Below are 16,318 nucleotides of genomic sequence, written 5' to 3'. Positions count from 1 at the left end.
AAAAAAAAAAAAAAAAAAAAAAAAAACCCAAATACCAAATAGGCAGTAATCACAGTGGAAGGGAAGATGGACATACCAGTCATTATCTAGCGGTTCCATGTAATCTAGTAAATATATTTCTAGTAATATGAAACCTTTGCATGAGTGTTTATGACAGCATTCGTCATAACAACCTAAAATGAAAACAACTTCACCAATTGCTGAAATGAAAAAATGTGGTACATCCACACATGGGATACTATTTAACCCCAAAATATACCAGCACATGTATAACAAGTATGAGTCTTGAAAACATGATAAATAAAAGAAACCAAACACAGGACATCAAATGTTGTATGATTCTATTTCTATGAAATAGTCAAAGTGGGAAAATATATTTAAAAAATAGTGTTTCCTTAGGGCTAAAAAAAAAAGAAGAGGAAATAAAAGGTTTAATCTCAATGAAGCTTATACTTAAATTTTTTGTTTTGCTTTGTTTTTCAAAACAGGGTTTCTCTGTGTAACAGCCCTAGATGTCCTGGAGCTAGCAATATAGGCCAGGCTGGCCTCGAACTCACAGAGATCCTCTTGCCTCTGCTTCCCATAGTGCTAAGATTAAAGGCATGTGACACCACTGCCTGGCTTAAAAAAAAATATTTTAAGGAAAAATTAGGGAGTTACAGCAATGGATCAGTGGTTAACAGCACTTGCTGCTCTTGCAGAGAACCTGTGTTCAATTCTCTGCATCCTCATGATGACTCATAACCTCTTTAATGTCAGATCTCTCGGACTCTGCGAGCACCAAGTAAGAACATGGTATACATAAACCCAAGGATTGATGCTGAAAGATCAGAGAAGCAAAGCAGCCAGCCACAGTTCTTATCTCTACTCAATCCTGAGACCAAAGGAGTGATCTTGTCCCTAAGACTCCTCGGACTGAATGTGCAATCTTGTCTCTATGAATCCTCATATTAAATGTAATGTACTCTGTTTCCTCCCAACTTATATTCCTCTCTCTGCCAAGCCATATCACTGCTGTTTCTACTTCCCTAGTGCTGGAATTAAAGGTGTGTGACTCTGAAGTAATGGGATTAAAGGTGTGAGCTACCACTGTCTGGCTCTATTTCTCTTTTACTGGGTCAGGATGGAACTCACAGAGATCTGTCTGCCTCTACCTCCTGAGTGCTGGGATTAGAAATTTATGCCATCACTGCCTGGCTCCTATGGCTAACTGGTGGCTTGCTCCGCACTCTGATCATCAGGCAAGCTTTATTTGTTAAAGCACAGACAAAATATGATCACAAGAGTCTGCTCAACCAGTGTAAAACTGACGCCAAGATAGTGTTTTCCACCCCTGCCCTGCTGTGGTACTGGTAACTATGTCACTCCTTCTAAACTGATAAATAAGGAAAATGACCTATAAACACCCTTGACTTCAACTTCCTTGCAGTCTACCAGGTCATTTTTCAAATCATGGTCCTTTGAACAGCAGGTGTCAATTGACTCCTATGATTTAAGAACTATGAATAGAAATCTTTAAGACAAGGGCCCTAGAGCCAGGTATATAGTAGCCTATACCTGCAATTCCAGTATTCAGGAGTCTGAAGCAGGGAGACTCTTGCTTCAGGAGAAGTAATTGGCCAAGGTGGACAGTGAGTTCTAAACCAGCCTGGGCTACAATGGAAAACCCTGTCTGAACCTTAACATTACCACTTTACCACCAAACATATTTTAAAAGACTTTTAAGGCAGGATTCAGTTTTGCATAGGCAGTAAGGGGAAAGGTCTATGGTCAAGCTGGTCAAGTAATCATGGGTAAAAGAGAGCACAATTCAATCAGTAGTCAGCATGACACAAGACAAGGTTAGAGACCAGCAACAACTACAGGGTAAGAAACTTTCAATACTAGCCCATGTTTGTGGCAGCCGGCAGATTAGCTAAGGTTGGCACCTGACAAAGAAGTTTAAAATACACAAATATATGCTTCAACAAGTGATCACTATCACAATTGGGCAAAAAGTCCTGCAAGAAGCCACTAGGCATACAGCATAACACTTCCCCCTTTCTCGGGACGCATCATACTTTGAGGAGTTTCTCTAACTTTTCCTTAATGTCTCATTTTTTGCTTAATAAATCTACATTGACTTTGCTTATTCCTCCTTTGTTTGAAATTTTATCTCTCATTGACATGAGATAAGGAACTTAAGACAGTCTCAGGCTGACTTTTAGTGGTTGTTGATTGTAGTCACCTTAGTCCCTGGGTCCAGCCTTTGAGGACTGAGAGATACCGCTCTGCTTTCAAAAAACTGCACCATCATGAAACATAATATATTAGCATTTCAATGTTTGGGTTCAGATATTCAAATAATCAGATTACCTTTAAAGCCTGTGATGGTGAAATTGTATTCTCTTCATTTTTTTTTTTTTTAAGTAGCTACTTTTTAGTATTTTTGTTTCAGGGAGAGAAGTTACATAATCACACTTTACCATCCTACATACTCCCACCCATCTGACTTAGACTGCAAGGACTGTGGAAGACTGATCCTGTGTACTCATTTGTTCTGATGGTATGAAACTTCTTCATGAACAGTGCAGTGCTGGTAACACCGCACAGTCAACTGGAGGAAATTAATTCTGTTACAAACACCTCGGATGAGCAACATCAACAGATGCCTCATACTCTACTTTGAATTTCCCATCAATGTCTAACATCTACTAACAGAATTTAAGGGCACTGTGCTAGTTAGTTTTATGTCAAATTGACAGAAGATAAAAAGTCATATGAGAGGAAGAAACCTCAATTGAGAAAATGCCTCCAAGCCAGGCGTTGGTGGCCCAGGTCTTTAATCCCAGGACTCAGGAGGCAGAGACAGGTGGATCTCTGTGAGTTCAAGGCCAGCCTGGTCTACAGAGAGAGTCCCAGAACAGGTTCCAAAGCAATACAGAGAAACCCTGTCTCAAAAACAGAAACAAAAAAAACAAACAAACAAATGCCTCCATAAGATTGGGCTCCATGGCATTTTCTTGATTATCGATTGATGGGGGAGAGCCCAGACCATTGGGGCGGTGCCATCCCTCTGCTGGTGGTCCTGGTTTCAATATGAAAGCAGGGTAAGCAAGACATAAGCAGCAGCCAGTGAGCAGCACTCTCTATGGCCTCGAATCAGGTCCTACCTCCAGGTTCCTACCCTGTTTGAGTTCCTGTCCTGACTTCCTTCTATGATAAACAGTGATGCGAATATTTAAGCCAAATAAACCCTTTCCTTGCCAAGTTGCTTTGGTATGATGTCTTATCACAGCAATAGTAACCCTAACTAGGACAGACACTTTGGTTCAAATATTGAATTAATAATATTTAATATGTAAAAATAAAAATAAGTATTAACATGACCAAAATGTGTCATTTAAATTTTCTAACAGCTAAACATCTCCCTCTAGTGGAATGTTTGATTTTAGGAAAGAAAAAAAAAAAACCAATATGTTGTTCTGTCTTTACTTTTTTTTTTCCTATCAATTTCAACAGTAAAATGTGCACAGAAAAAAAAAAAATATTTGCTTTAGTTTGCTTTTCTGTTGCTATGGAAAACACCATTCCCAAAAGCAACTTGTGTGTGTGTGTGGGGGGGAAATGTATTATCTTACACTCTCCAGTCACAATCCAATACTCAGGGAAATCAGGGCAGGGACTTAAGCAGGAAATTAAAGCAGAAACCATAGAGGAATGCTGCTTATTGGGTAGTCCACTGGCTTATGCTCAGGCTAGATTTTGTTGCTGTTGTTTTGTTTCTTGAGACAGGGTTTCTCTGTGCAGCCCTTGTTGTTCTAGAACTCACTATATAAATCAGGCTAGACTAAAACTCAAAGATGGACCTCCTTCTGTCTCCCAAGGGCTGGGATTAGAGGCTTGTGACACCCTTGCCCGGCTTAACTAGATTTCTTTCTTTCTTTTTATTTACTTATTTATTATTTTTTTCTTATTTTACATATAGATCCCAGTTCCCTCTCCCTACCTCCCATCCTACCCCACAGGGAGGGTGATGCCTTCCAGGAGGGATCATCTAAATCTGTAAAGTCATTTGGAGTAGGGTGTAGGCCCTCCCTCCTGTCTCTGGACTAAAGGAGTATCCCTCCATAGGGAATGTGCTCCCGAAGTCCTTTCATGCACCAGGGATACATCCTGGTTCCACTGTTAGAGGTCCCTTAGACTGTCCAGACCTTCTTACTGAAACCCACGTTCAAGGAGTCTGAATCGGTCCAATGCTGGTTTCCCAGCTATCAGTCTGAGGGTTCATTAGCTCCCACTTGTTCAGGTCAGCTGTCTCTGTGGGTTTCTGTAGCCTGGTCTTAACCCCTTTTCTTTTTTCTTTTTCTTTTTTTTTTTTTTTATTTAATTTTATATAACAAAGTCCAATTAAATGAAAACAAACATTTATCACAATATTTGGGAATTTGGGCGTCGTTCTTTCCAAACTACTTCCTGCTGATAAGGGGCGCTGTCTTGGGGGATTCGAAGAAGATTCAGATATCCTAGCTGTAGTCTGTAGGGCTTTAACCCCTTTTCTTATCCCTCCTCCCTCTCTGCAACTGGATTCCAGGAGTTCATCTCAGTGTTTAGCTGTGGGTGCCTGCTTCTGTTCCCTCAGCTACTAAACGAGGGCTCTATGATGGCATATAAGTTAGTTATCAATCTCATTATCGGGGAAAGGCATTTAAGGTAGTCTTTCCGCTGTTGCTCAAATTGTTAGTTGGGGTCATCCTTGTAGGTCTCTGGACATTTCTCTAGAGTCAGTTTCCTCTTCAAACCTATAATGGCTCCCTCTATTATAGTATCTCTCTCTCTCTTTTTTTTTTTTTTTTTTCCTCTCGTCTATTTGTCCAGATTTCTTATACAGTTCAGGACCATCTGCCTAGGGATAGTGGCATCTATATCAATCATCAGTTAAAACAACCCCCCCCCAATGTGGGTGTTAGTTAGGAGGACTGGGCAGTCTATGAGGCCCCTGGTAATGGATCAGTATTTATCCCTAGTATATGAATGGACTTTGGAAGCCCACTCCACATAGAGGGATACTCCCTCAGCATATAGACACATGGGAGAGGCCTTAGGCCCTGTTCCAAATGATATGACAGGCTTTGAAGACCCCCCTATGGAAGGCCTCACCCTCCCTGGAGGTAGAAAGGGGGAGGAATGGGGGTTGTTGAGGGGGGGCAGGAGAGTATGGGAGGATTCCAGAACTGGGATTGACATGTAAAAACAAGCTTGCTTCAAATTTAAATTTAAAAAATTATATATATATATATATATATATATATATATATATATATATATATATATAAACAATCCCCCATAGATATGCCACACAGTCCAATATGATCTCAAAAGTATTCCTTCTTCCCAGGTGACTCTAGGTTGTGTTAAGTGGACAACAAAAACTAACCAGCACAACAAGAAAATCATTTTAGACAATATCTATATTTATCAATCAATCTCAATTTTGTGTACATTTCCTTTGACCTAAGAATTCTAATTTTTTAAAGGATTTATTTTAAATGTATGTTTTGCTTGTAGGTATATATGTATACTATGTGCATGCCTGGTACCCTCAGAAGTCAGAAGAGGGCATCGGATCCTTTGGAACTAGAGTTTCAGATAGTTGTGAGCCATCATGTGGGCATAAGGAACCAAATCCAGGTACTCTGTAAGAGCAACAAATGCTTTTAACTGCTTAGCCATCACTTCAGCCTCTAACCTATTAATTCTATAAGGAGGACTTTTATTACGTACACATTGAGTGTGGCAGTACATGCCTGGAATCCAAGTATTTGGGAGGCTGAAGCAGATGAGTATGAGTTCAAGACCAAGCTGAATTAAGTTCATAGCAAGACCTTATCCCGCAAACTCCATACTCCACTAAAGTAAGAAATAAGAAAATTCTCATTACTTCTTTTTATCAGAATTCTAAGCCAACAAGGAAAAATAAAACGGGCTTTTGTTCCCTTTCTTTCCGGCCAATAACTATTGACAACTCCTATATAACTGATCCCTAAGCCCTGCTGGTTCCACAGCTGTATCAGTCCTTTCCAACATCTGACTTGCCAGTGTTCCTTTAAGAGAAAGTGAGTGCTCTTGAGAGCCTAGGAAAGCACGGTTTTCTGCAGCACATTGTTAGCAAAACTAAGTAGTCATCAAAATGTCTACAAAATTTAAATGTGAACAATACAGTCTCTTTGGAGATTCAATTGCAGTATTCAGTCTTACAAAGAATTTCAACAGTTCCTCTAATATTTTTCTGTACCCTTAAAATACACAAGGCAGAAACCATTAGTTGTGCCCAATGCTATCTTGTCCTGAATTTTCACTGGCCTATCAGGTGACAAAGTACATAACTTAAATGAAGTTAGAACACTGGTTTGAGTCATCTCTTGGGTCCAGCCCCAATAATGAGAATACAACCAATCTTTGGGCACAACACACCCTGAAAAGTACAGTTCCACTGAAGTCCTTGCTCAAATCAAACTCAGAATAGTCTGTGTTCAATTGGATTTGTGAACAAACTGTCCAAAACAAGCCCAGTTTTGTTTACAACAAAATTTCTCTCCAGATAAACCATGAAGTAACTGTGAAAGACATGAACACCTAGAACAAAAATGCCTACAAGGTCCTAAGGCCCACAACAGGATACCAGAGACAATTCCCAGACAATGTATGCATACTAGTGTACAGAAGTCCTAAGAGAAGTTGGGTCTGGCTTGTAATACCACCAAGTTGCCACAGGTTATAGTTTGCACCAATAAATGGATACCATCATGCAGGAAAAAAGATGGTATAGTAACAATCTGAGGTGAGAATCACATTGGCCCAAAATAAAGAAAATCCAATTGGTCAGACTATATAGCTATACACAATGGGAAAAACCTAAGAGTTTCTAGGCCACAACAAGGAAAACACGGGGCCTTAAAACAGGCTATCCAACCTGGATGAAACAATCCATCTGGGCTCACGCTCCAGTCCACTCTAACAGAGATCGTCATAGTCATGTAGTACTGCCCCAGTGACCCTGTATAGCCCCAAGGTTGGTGTCCATTTGGGAACAGCATAACTTACATAAGATCACTCATCAATTATGACTTGACATGTGAAAATGTTCACTGCTGTGTCAGTCAAAGTTCCCCAAAAGAAGCCACACCTTCAAGATGAAAACTTTTACAGGACTGATTAACTGATTGGAGCTTCCATCAACTCAACAGGCTAAGAGTGCCACCAGACAGCATCTGGGGCCTACAGTGAGACCTCTCCACTCCACAGTGTCTCCTTTGAGATGAGAGTTGTATCTTTGAATCAACAAATGTATTTTGTTCAACTGGTAATTGGAACACCACACTGTTTTCTTGGTTACATTGGTAATACTGAAGGGTGGTACTGAGTGAGTGAATGCTGGGAACTCTGTCATCAGATGAGAACTAGCTATTCCACAACCATCCTTAGCCTGCTCCAGGCCAGGGGCAACAATTGATATTAACAGCACAGAGAAGCAAAAGCCTAAAGCCTAGACAGCTGAACCTCATGTTTGAATTATTTTTATTATATGGCCCTGTTTGTAGACACAGGGTAGTAACTCAGTCACTGACTACTGTCCCATTAAAAAAAGACACAATTTGGGGCTTGCTTCATGGTTGAGGATACTGACTAGGATAAGGAATCCTGGCACCTGAGACTGAGTGCTTGAGTGCAGTATGTCTACAGAACTTAAGGTGACAACGGCCTTTCCATACTTCAACCACCTGATGATCTGAGACCAAGAGTCTTTCTATCCTTCCTGGCTCTGTTTTTGTGCAATTTTCTTATGAACCCACATGGTAAAACCAACTTGTTGAAACTTCCAAATCAAGCATGTGCTTCACAAGGATGGCGCTAAAACTCATGACTCGTTTGGAATCTTTTCAGAGGCAGCCTCTGGCTGTTGAGTATATTCTGCTTCAGCTGATAGAGTTACATATGACCATTCTGTCTACTACATTAGTTTAAAGAAAGTCTAAGCCAAAGGCATGTCCTCCTATGTTGGTTAGTAATCCAAACAACCTGCAGGATCACCCTACCACAAGAGTCTTTCAAAATGGCTATGATCCTAAGATGACAGCTCCCTGAGAGACCCTACACAATGACACCAAAATGGCTGCTCCCACATTCCTGACACAGAAAAATTATAAGGTAATAAATATTTTTGTTGTTTCAACATGACAAATGTTTGGAAATTTTTTACACAGAAATAAATAATGAAAAGATGATAGCTTGCCCATTAGTTAACTGCTGACAACATGTAAAACTGCTTCCACAACCTCAAAGACTTTCAATGGGAGCCTAAAACCATCTTCTAGCTGATTTAAAGCACATATGAGCTCAGTACCACTTCCATCATATTCAGTTGAGAAGGTGTTGTTGAATATTAGTACACTGTGAAGATGTATGCTGTGACTGGTATAATGAAAACTAAGTGGCCAATAGCTAGGCAGGAGAGATAGGCAGGACTTTTGGGCAGAGAAAGATTGCTGGGAAGAAGAAGGCAGGTTGCCAACCAGATACTGAGAAAGCAGGATAGGCGATATAGAGTAAAGGTAACTGAGCCATGTAAAAGAAATGTAGATTAAAAGACATGGGTTAATTTAAGTTATAAGAACTAGTTAGGCTGAGCTTTCATAATTAATAAATCTGTGTCATTTGTGAGCTGGCAGCCCAAAGAAAAATCCATCAACAAAAGGGTACTCTTAAATTTTTTATGACACAAATGTACTATAACAGAACACTGGCTTATTATTTTCCTCATCTCAATCACTGCAATGACTAGTTATGGGAATTGTTTCTCATAGGACAAAAAAAAAACCCCTGTTATCACAACATGCTCAAGTTACCTCAATTTCCAGAACTTGAAATTCCAGTTGAAATGTAACCATGTTGCAATTTCCTGATATTCTGTGTCTCTGTAGAATTTTCTTTGTATCTGTTAATTAGAAAATCAAATATTTTATTTAAAAGAATACTTTTCTTCAAATATTTATTTAAACAAAACAAAAATCTGGAAGAGATGGCTCATGGGGCTGGAGAGATGGCTCAGTGGTAAAGATCATGGTCTGCTCTTTCAGAAACCCAGGTTCAATTCCTAGGACCCACATGGCAGCTCACAACTGTCTGTAACTCCAAGGTCTGACACCCTCACAAAGACATACATGCAGGCAAAATACAAAAAAAAAAAAAATATGGAAGGTCATATCAAAGAAATTGGCCTTATAAAATCGAATTACTAAAAATTTATACTTTCAAGTTCTCAGGTTTATCAATGGCTAAATAACAGAAACACACACACACACTGATATTACCCTAAATTAGTTTGAATCATGTTAACTGTCACATGTTTTATTTTCACTATCATTTATTTTGAGACAGGGTCTCTCTCTACAGTCCTTGCTATCCTGGAACTCACTATATAAACCATGTTGGCTTCAAACTCAGAGATTTGCCTGTCCCTGCTTCCAGAATACTGGGATTTAAGGGTTCTACCACCATATCTAGCCTTTACATTTTTTTTTTTTTTTAACATATTTACGTGTGTGTGTGTGTGTGTGTGTGTGTGTGTGTGTGTGTACTTGAGGGATAAGTTCTCTTATGCCACTATGTGGGTTCCAGAGAGTGAACTCAGGTCATCATTAGTTTGGGTGTTAGGGCCATTATCTGCTGAATTTTTGCCTATCTGTTTGAATTTTTTTCCAGTATTATTTTGTTTATATGAATTTATCTCAACATTACTACAATTACCACAATTGTACCAGAGTAATACTAGCTGGCTTTTCCTACAGTTTCCAAACAAACTCAATACCATTATAATCATATATGGGGTATTATAGCTGGCCTCCTGATATTCACCTGACTCTAATACTAAGACACAGAAGGTACTTTTGTCTTAACCTATTAATGTATTCATCTTTCTAACTCACAAAGAATTGGCATTTACCAAAACTCAGAACCAAACTACAGTATAAACTGTACTCTACAATTCTAGGTCTTCATGCCTTTCTTGCTTTGGTATCATAGCCTTTTGGGGCTGGTCTCATACATTACTACCAAGTTGTTTCAAGACATGGCTAAAAAACAATAAATCAAATCTGTGTGTTTACTTTTCTTACCCCTCAAATTTCTACTGAAGGTGTGTATAGTGTTGAACATCTTTAATCCCAGCACTAGAGAAGCAGAGGCAACTGGATCACTATGCGTTCCAGACTAGCCAGGGCTACACAGAGTGATACCATCTTAAAAACAAAACAACAAAGCCCACTAAAATATGTTGTGGAATATTTAACTTGGCAAAGGTGTGTTACATTTGTTTGTGCTGTGGAACATAACTTTAACTATATAAATGTGTGTTACATTTGTTTAACGATGTAAGGATGTCCTGCATTTGTTTAATTATGAAAAGATGTGTTGCTGTTTCCCCTTGTTTGCCTAAGGCACCTGAATGATCTAATAAAAAGCTCAATGACCAATAGCTAGGCAGACGAGAGATAGATGAAGCTGGCAGGCAGAGAGAATAAATAGGAGAACAAGGGCAGAGGAGGAGAGAATGAGGGACAAAGACAGGGAGATATCCAGGGCCAGCCAGTCAGGTAAATCCTAACCAGATATACAGAGTAGGACATACAGAAAGAAAAGGTAAAATGTCCAAAGGCAAAACACAGATGAAGAGAAACAGGTTAATTTAAGTTCAAAGAGCTAGCTAGAAACGAGCCTAAGCTAGACCAAGCATTCAAAGCTAGTAAGTTTCCATGTCATGATTTGGGAGCTGGTTTGTGGCCCAAAAGAAAAAGCCTGGTACAAAAATGAGCACAAACAGTGTGTTTCAAATATAGTAAGCATAATTTAAATGCTTAAAATGCAATACTCTTGATACCTCAATCATTTTTACATGTGTTTATTCATGTAACTAAAACCCAAGTCAAGATATCCCAATTTTATAGTACCTTCTAAGTTCCCCTTAGGAACAGTACCACAGACTGTTCCTATCTCCTAAGAGTTAAGAATTATCCTGACCACATGCAGGCATGTGGTTTTATTAAGTAAGTTCTTTCTAGGAGAACACAATACTACAAAGATATAGAGACTAGGAAAGAAGAAAGAACTTCATTCTGGAAGCTGGAAACCAGACAGATGAATTAGGTAGTGCATAGACCTGTAAGATCTAGAACTGAAACCTAATGCATATACATTAACATATTAACACAGGTAGTGTTAATGCGGATGGGATGCTGCATGTGGTGGTGCATGCCTGTAATCCCAGAACTCGGAAGGTTGAGGCAGAGTATCAGGAGTTCAGGATGTACTGTAAAGTACAAGCGGGAAGACAATAAAGCATGGAGTGGGGAGATCAGAATAAGACACAGAGGGAAGGAGAGAGAATATCCCATTTTGAAACTTACTATCAAGCTATTATAATCCAGAAATGTAGTATTATCGAAAACACAGATCAAACGGACAAAATAGCCAAGAAATAAATTCATACACATAGTAAAATTATTTTTGATGAAGAAAAGTCAGTTGAGAAAGGCTACTTTAGTTGAAAAATATGTTGAACATCTGAATGTAAAATAAATATAAGCATTGACTTTTCTAAAAATTTAAAATAGATACAGACATACACAATAAAAACAAAAATACATAATTCATAGAGTATAATACTGAAGAAAATCCAGGTGATCTTGGCCTTTTCCCTTAAAAAGGAAAAAAACAAAACAAAGGCCCAGCCTGGTGAGATGGTTTGAGGGATCAAATTATCTGGCACCAAGCTCAACAACCCAGCTTTGATACCTGAACCCACATAGTAGAAGAAAAGAACCAACTCCTTCAGTTCAATTTTTCCTCTGACTTAGATGCAAATACTCTGGTATGTGTGCCCACACATACACACACTAAATACATAAATGTAATTTTTAAAAAGTAATGAGAGGGACAAGATGTGGTAAAGTTAAGTCTTGAATAGAATCTTACAAATAACATAGATCACTTTATTTTGCAGAAAGATTCTCAGGCCCACATTAATACTGTGATTTGAGTCTAAATTTTGTTTTATGTATCATGAAAGTATACAATACATATATAGATTACATATATACACACTATAATAAACTTTAAGTACTTTTAAATTTTTAAAATTGAATAGACTAATTTTTTTTTTAATTGGAGATACATTGGAGTACAAAAGGGGGGGGGGGAACTACATGCCTCCACCCAAAGAAAATTGTCTTATTAAAAACCTAACATTTTCTCCTAGTCTCTTTCCTTTGAGTATTTATTCCCCAAAATGCATTCATATCATATCTCATTTTAATGTGTCATGCCACTGTGTAATGTAGAAACTAGCATGTAAAATAATTATCATTATCATTCAAGTTAATAATTATCATTCAAATGTAGAATTATTAAAAGAAATAGAAGGCACTGTGGGATGAAAAAGATTTCTTTTAGTGAAAATCATCTCTGAAATTAATTTGTTTCGGATTGAGCCTTTCACAGCAAATTCACACCTCCTCTCAAAGTACTTTAATTTCTGTACTTTTTAAATTTGAACAGACTAAACAGTAAGGATAGGTCAGTTGGTGGAGCTTTTGCCTTGTAAGCAAAAGGATACCGGGAATATCCATGATAAAAAGGAGGAAAAGATCTGCAAGGAGTTGGGGGAAGGGCTGAAAATTGTAGGGCCAGCTAGCCTGGAGTGTGTAATGCAGATGCTAGAAGGCAGGCTTTGCCTCAACAAAGTGGAGAGAGAACAGACCCCTGAAAGTTGTCCTCTGCTCTCCACAAGAACACTGTGACATGTGTACCTGGCCCCAACACACAGTCATAATAGATTCTAACAATCACATCCAGTTAACAAATAATACTTACCGTTGTCTGTCACTTCATTGTTTGTAATGTCCTCAGTCTTGGAATAACTTCTTATATTGATGCCAGTAAGTTTACTTAGAAATGAAAGTTCAGATTTTAAATGTCCAAGCTGACTTTTCAGGTCTTCCAAGGATTCCCATCCCTCAGAATCTGACTGGGGAAATTTTTTAAAAGATTTCCTGCAAAACAAATATAAGAAATAGTTACTTGACAACTAGGAAGTGTTTTTACCCTCTATATAAATTTACCTCTAGGTTCTATCCCTAGTACTGGAGGTGGGGCTTGGAGAGATGGCTCAGTGGCTTAAGAGCACTGGCTGTTCTTCCAGAAGACCCCCTTTTGACTTCCAGCACCCACATGGTGGCTTACAAGTCTGTAACTCCAGTTCCAGAGGCGCTCATGTCCTGTTCTGGCCTCTAGTGGGCAGTAGGCACACATGTAGCACACAGACATACAAGAAATCAGAACAGGGACATTCTGAAGCTTTTTGAGCTTAGGGAGTTCCAAGTAAAATGGTGGCCTATAGCTGACCTGGTGAAGGAGAGTGTCGTGGTAAGAAAAAAAATAGGCTCTACTCAAGAGAGAGAGAGGGGGAGGGGAGAGAACACTTCCAGAAATTCAGGAAAATGGTGGTAACAGGAAATCATATTAAATAAGCCAAAAAGACAAATGCTTTTCTCTCACCCAGATTTAAAGTTCTAGTTCTCCGTCCTGTGTGCATGTACGTGCTGTGTGTATGTGTTTATATGTGAATATAGGTCATGAAACTGGAAAGAGGATCGTAAGAGGGGAAGAAGTCTTTAAAGGGTTCAGGAGGAATAAATATGGTAATGCAGTTTGTGAGGGGGGGAAGCAGAAGGTGGGACCTACAGGAGGAAGAAGAGGACCAGCTTTGGAGGATGCTGAAAAAGAATGGATGGGAACAAAAGACAACGGCATGCGTGCGCGCGCACGCACGCATGCGCACACCCACACACACACACACACACACACACACACACACACACACGAAGATGCCATGGTGAAATCAACTACTTTGTATGCTAACTGGAAAAAAAATTAAAGAGAAGGAATATACCTTATTACTTCTAGTCAATATAACAGTGGAATCAATTGGGTAAAAGAAATTTTAGCAAGAAAAAACCTGAAGGAGAAGGAGCTTACCAAATCGAGATCACTGAGCCAATAGCAAAGCCAGGATTTGAAGGCATGCAATTTCAGAATCAGTGTGTGGACGATATAACTAAACAAATTTGTTACAATTTTCCAGCTGCCAATCCAGGCAACCATTAAGATCACTTTAAAAGTATCTTGGAGGATTGGCTGGTTGACTCTGCACATAAAAGTACTTGTTGTACGGGCACTGGAATTTTATCCCTATTGGAAGGAGAGAACCGACCCTTGAAGGTGTCCTATATATTCACACACAACACACATGAATTATAATTTAAAAAATTAATCTCAATCTTCCTTCACCACAGTGAGAAAACTTTCACATTAAATCCACACACTGACATCATTGACATTTAATGCCTTCCCTAATCTAAGTTCTTTTAACTTTGAACTCCATTACTGAGGAATCTATATAAATAATCTACTATATCATACTGGGCTTATATTGACATCTTGTGGTGAGGAAAAGAAACTACTTTTCCCTGTGGCATGACAAAGTGCTTCTCAAACTTTTGTTTTGGTTTGGTTTGGTTTGGTTTGGTTTGGTTTGGTTTTCTTGAGAAAGGGTTTCTCTGTTTAATGGCCCTGGCTGTCCTGGAACTCACTTTCAGACCAGGCTGGCCTCAAACTCAGAGATCTGCCTGCCTTTGCTTCCTGAGTGCTGGGACAAAAGGTCACTGCCAGGCTTCTGCTTCTCAAACTTTTAAGAATGCATACAAAGGATATAGGGACAGGCTGTCTTGACAAAATGCAAATTCTAATTCAGGAAGTGGAGGTAGAGTCAGCCTGATGGCATCACCAACTCATAGGTAATCCTAATGCTTCCAATATGTGGGTGACATTCTTGTTTGTGGAAGAGTGTATATAGGCCAGTGCACAATTCTCTTTTTCTTTTATCAGTTACAACTTTCTCCTATTTGATTTTTTTAAGATCCTCTCCACATTTTCCTGCACTCCAAAGGTTCTTTTCTGCGCAGGAAAAGCTCAATATCTGCAGCCTTCCAAATTATAGCTAATAAAAATAAAGATAGTTTGTTTTCATGTTTAAGATATAAATTACTGTTAGTTCCAGCCTCCCTTCTTCTCTTTGACTTGAGGAGAATGCTTGAACTTTGTATTTTTCTAGGACCTTACTTAGGTAAGCTATTTAACTCTGATACTCAGGTTCATTACCTTTAAATAGGTGTTAACAGCAGAGGATTGTCACGCTTTCCTACAGACATTATTAACCACACGTCAATTTATGTCACCTAAGCTATATTTCAGACGTCATTTCTGTCATTAACTATACCACCACCACCACCACCAGTTTGAAGTGAAGCTGGATGAATTCCTGACCTCCAGAGTAAGAATGTCTCCCAAACTATGAAAACAGGCGGTGATGGTGCATGCCTTTAATCCCAGCACTCGGGAGGCAGAGGCAGGAAGATCTCTGTGAGTTCGAGGCCAGATCTACAGAGCTAGTTCCAGGACAGGCTCCAAAGCTACAGAGAAACACAGTCTAATAAACAAACAAACACATACCCAACTATGAAAATAGCCCAGCTACATACTGTTTCCCGAAGGTGAGACTACTTGCTTAAAGAAAAGCAGGACTGGCAGAAAGGGTAAGGGAGAAAAAAAAAAAAAAAAAAAAAAAAAAGCAGGACTCCCTCGTTGATTCTCATCAACCGGGCAAAACAACCCTTAAGAAAACTACTTTCTGCTGATTACAACCAAGCCCATGACAGGCAAACGCAGTACTCACTCAGGTCACTGTCCTCACTGAACCTATACTGATTTGATTCAAGTTCACACCTGGGGAGCGGGGTAGGGCGGGGGGTAGGTCTCCCATTGCACTGTTCTGCACCCGGCGAGCCGCGAGTGGGAGCCCCGAGCTGCCAGGAGGCTGGCAGGTCCGCCGGGTGCTACGATGCGTGGGCCCGAGGGGTGGACAGGAGCCACGTACCGAGCTCCAGACGTCTTCCTCCAGGGCTTGGACAGCATACTGCACTCCCGCTGCAGCGCCGCGACCTCCGCCTCCAAGGCGCGCAGTTCGCGGGTCTCAGGATCCATGGCACCCCGCGACTAGCACTGCGGCAAAAGCCGCCGCCCACAGCTCTGGCAGAGCGCCTGGCTGGCCCGGCGTTTGAAGCTGCGCGCGCTCCGGCGCGGACCATCCGGAGCTCGGGAGAGGGGGAGATGCCTCCCGGCGCGGACCATTCAGAGCTCGGGGGGGGGAGATGCCTCCCGGCGCGGA

The 16,318-nt window shown here is 40.0% G+C and overlaps 1 protein-coding gene across 1 annotated transcript in view; it reads right to left on the bottom strand.

Annotated features, from left to right (window-relative positions):
* Cenpp (centromere protein P) overlaps positions 1-16,134 on the bottom strand; it is a 174,696-nt gene extending 158,562 nt beyond the window's left edge. The window contains exons 1-3 of the mRNA XM_051194309.1: positions 16,028-16,134; positions 12,907-13,085; positions 8,886-8,974 (exon numbers count right to left, since the gene is read on the bottom strand). Of these exons, the coding sequence (XP_051050266.1) occupies positions 8,886-8,974; positions 12,907-13,085; positions 16,028-16,134 (375 nt within the window). The remainder of the gene's footprint in view (positions 1-8,885; positions 8,975-12,906; positions 13,086-16,027) is intronic.
* Positions 16,135-16,318: the final 184 nt, after the last annotated feature.

This window comes from Phodopus roborovskii, unplaced genomic scaffold (genome assembly GCF_943737965.1).
Source record: "Phodopus roborovskii unplaced genomic scaffold, PHOROB, whole genome shotgun sequence".
NCBI lineage: Eukaryota > Metazoa > Chordata > Mammalia > Rodentia > Cricetidae > Phodopus > Phodopus roborovskii.
The sequence above is the reverse complement of the archived record's forward strand: the minus strand, read 5'-3'. Positions and strand labels throughout refer to the sequence as shown.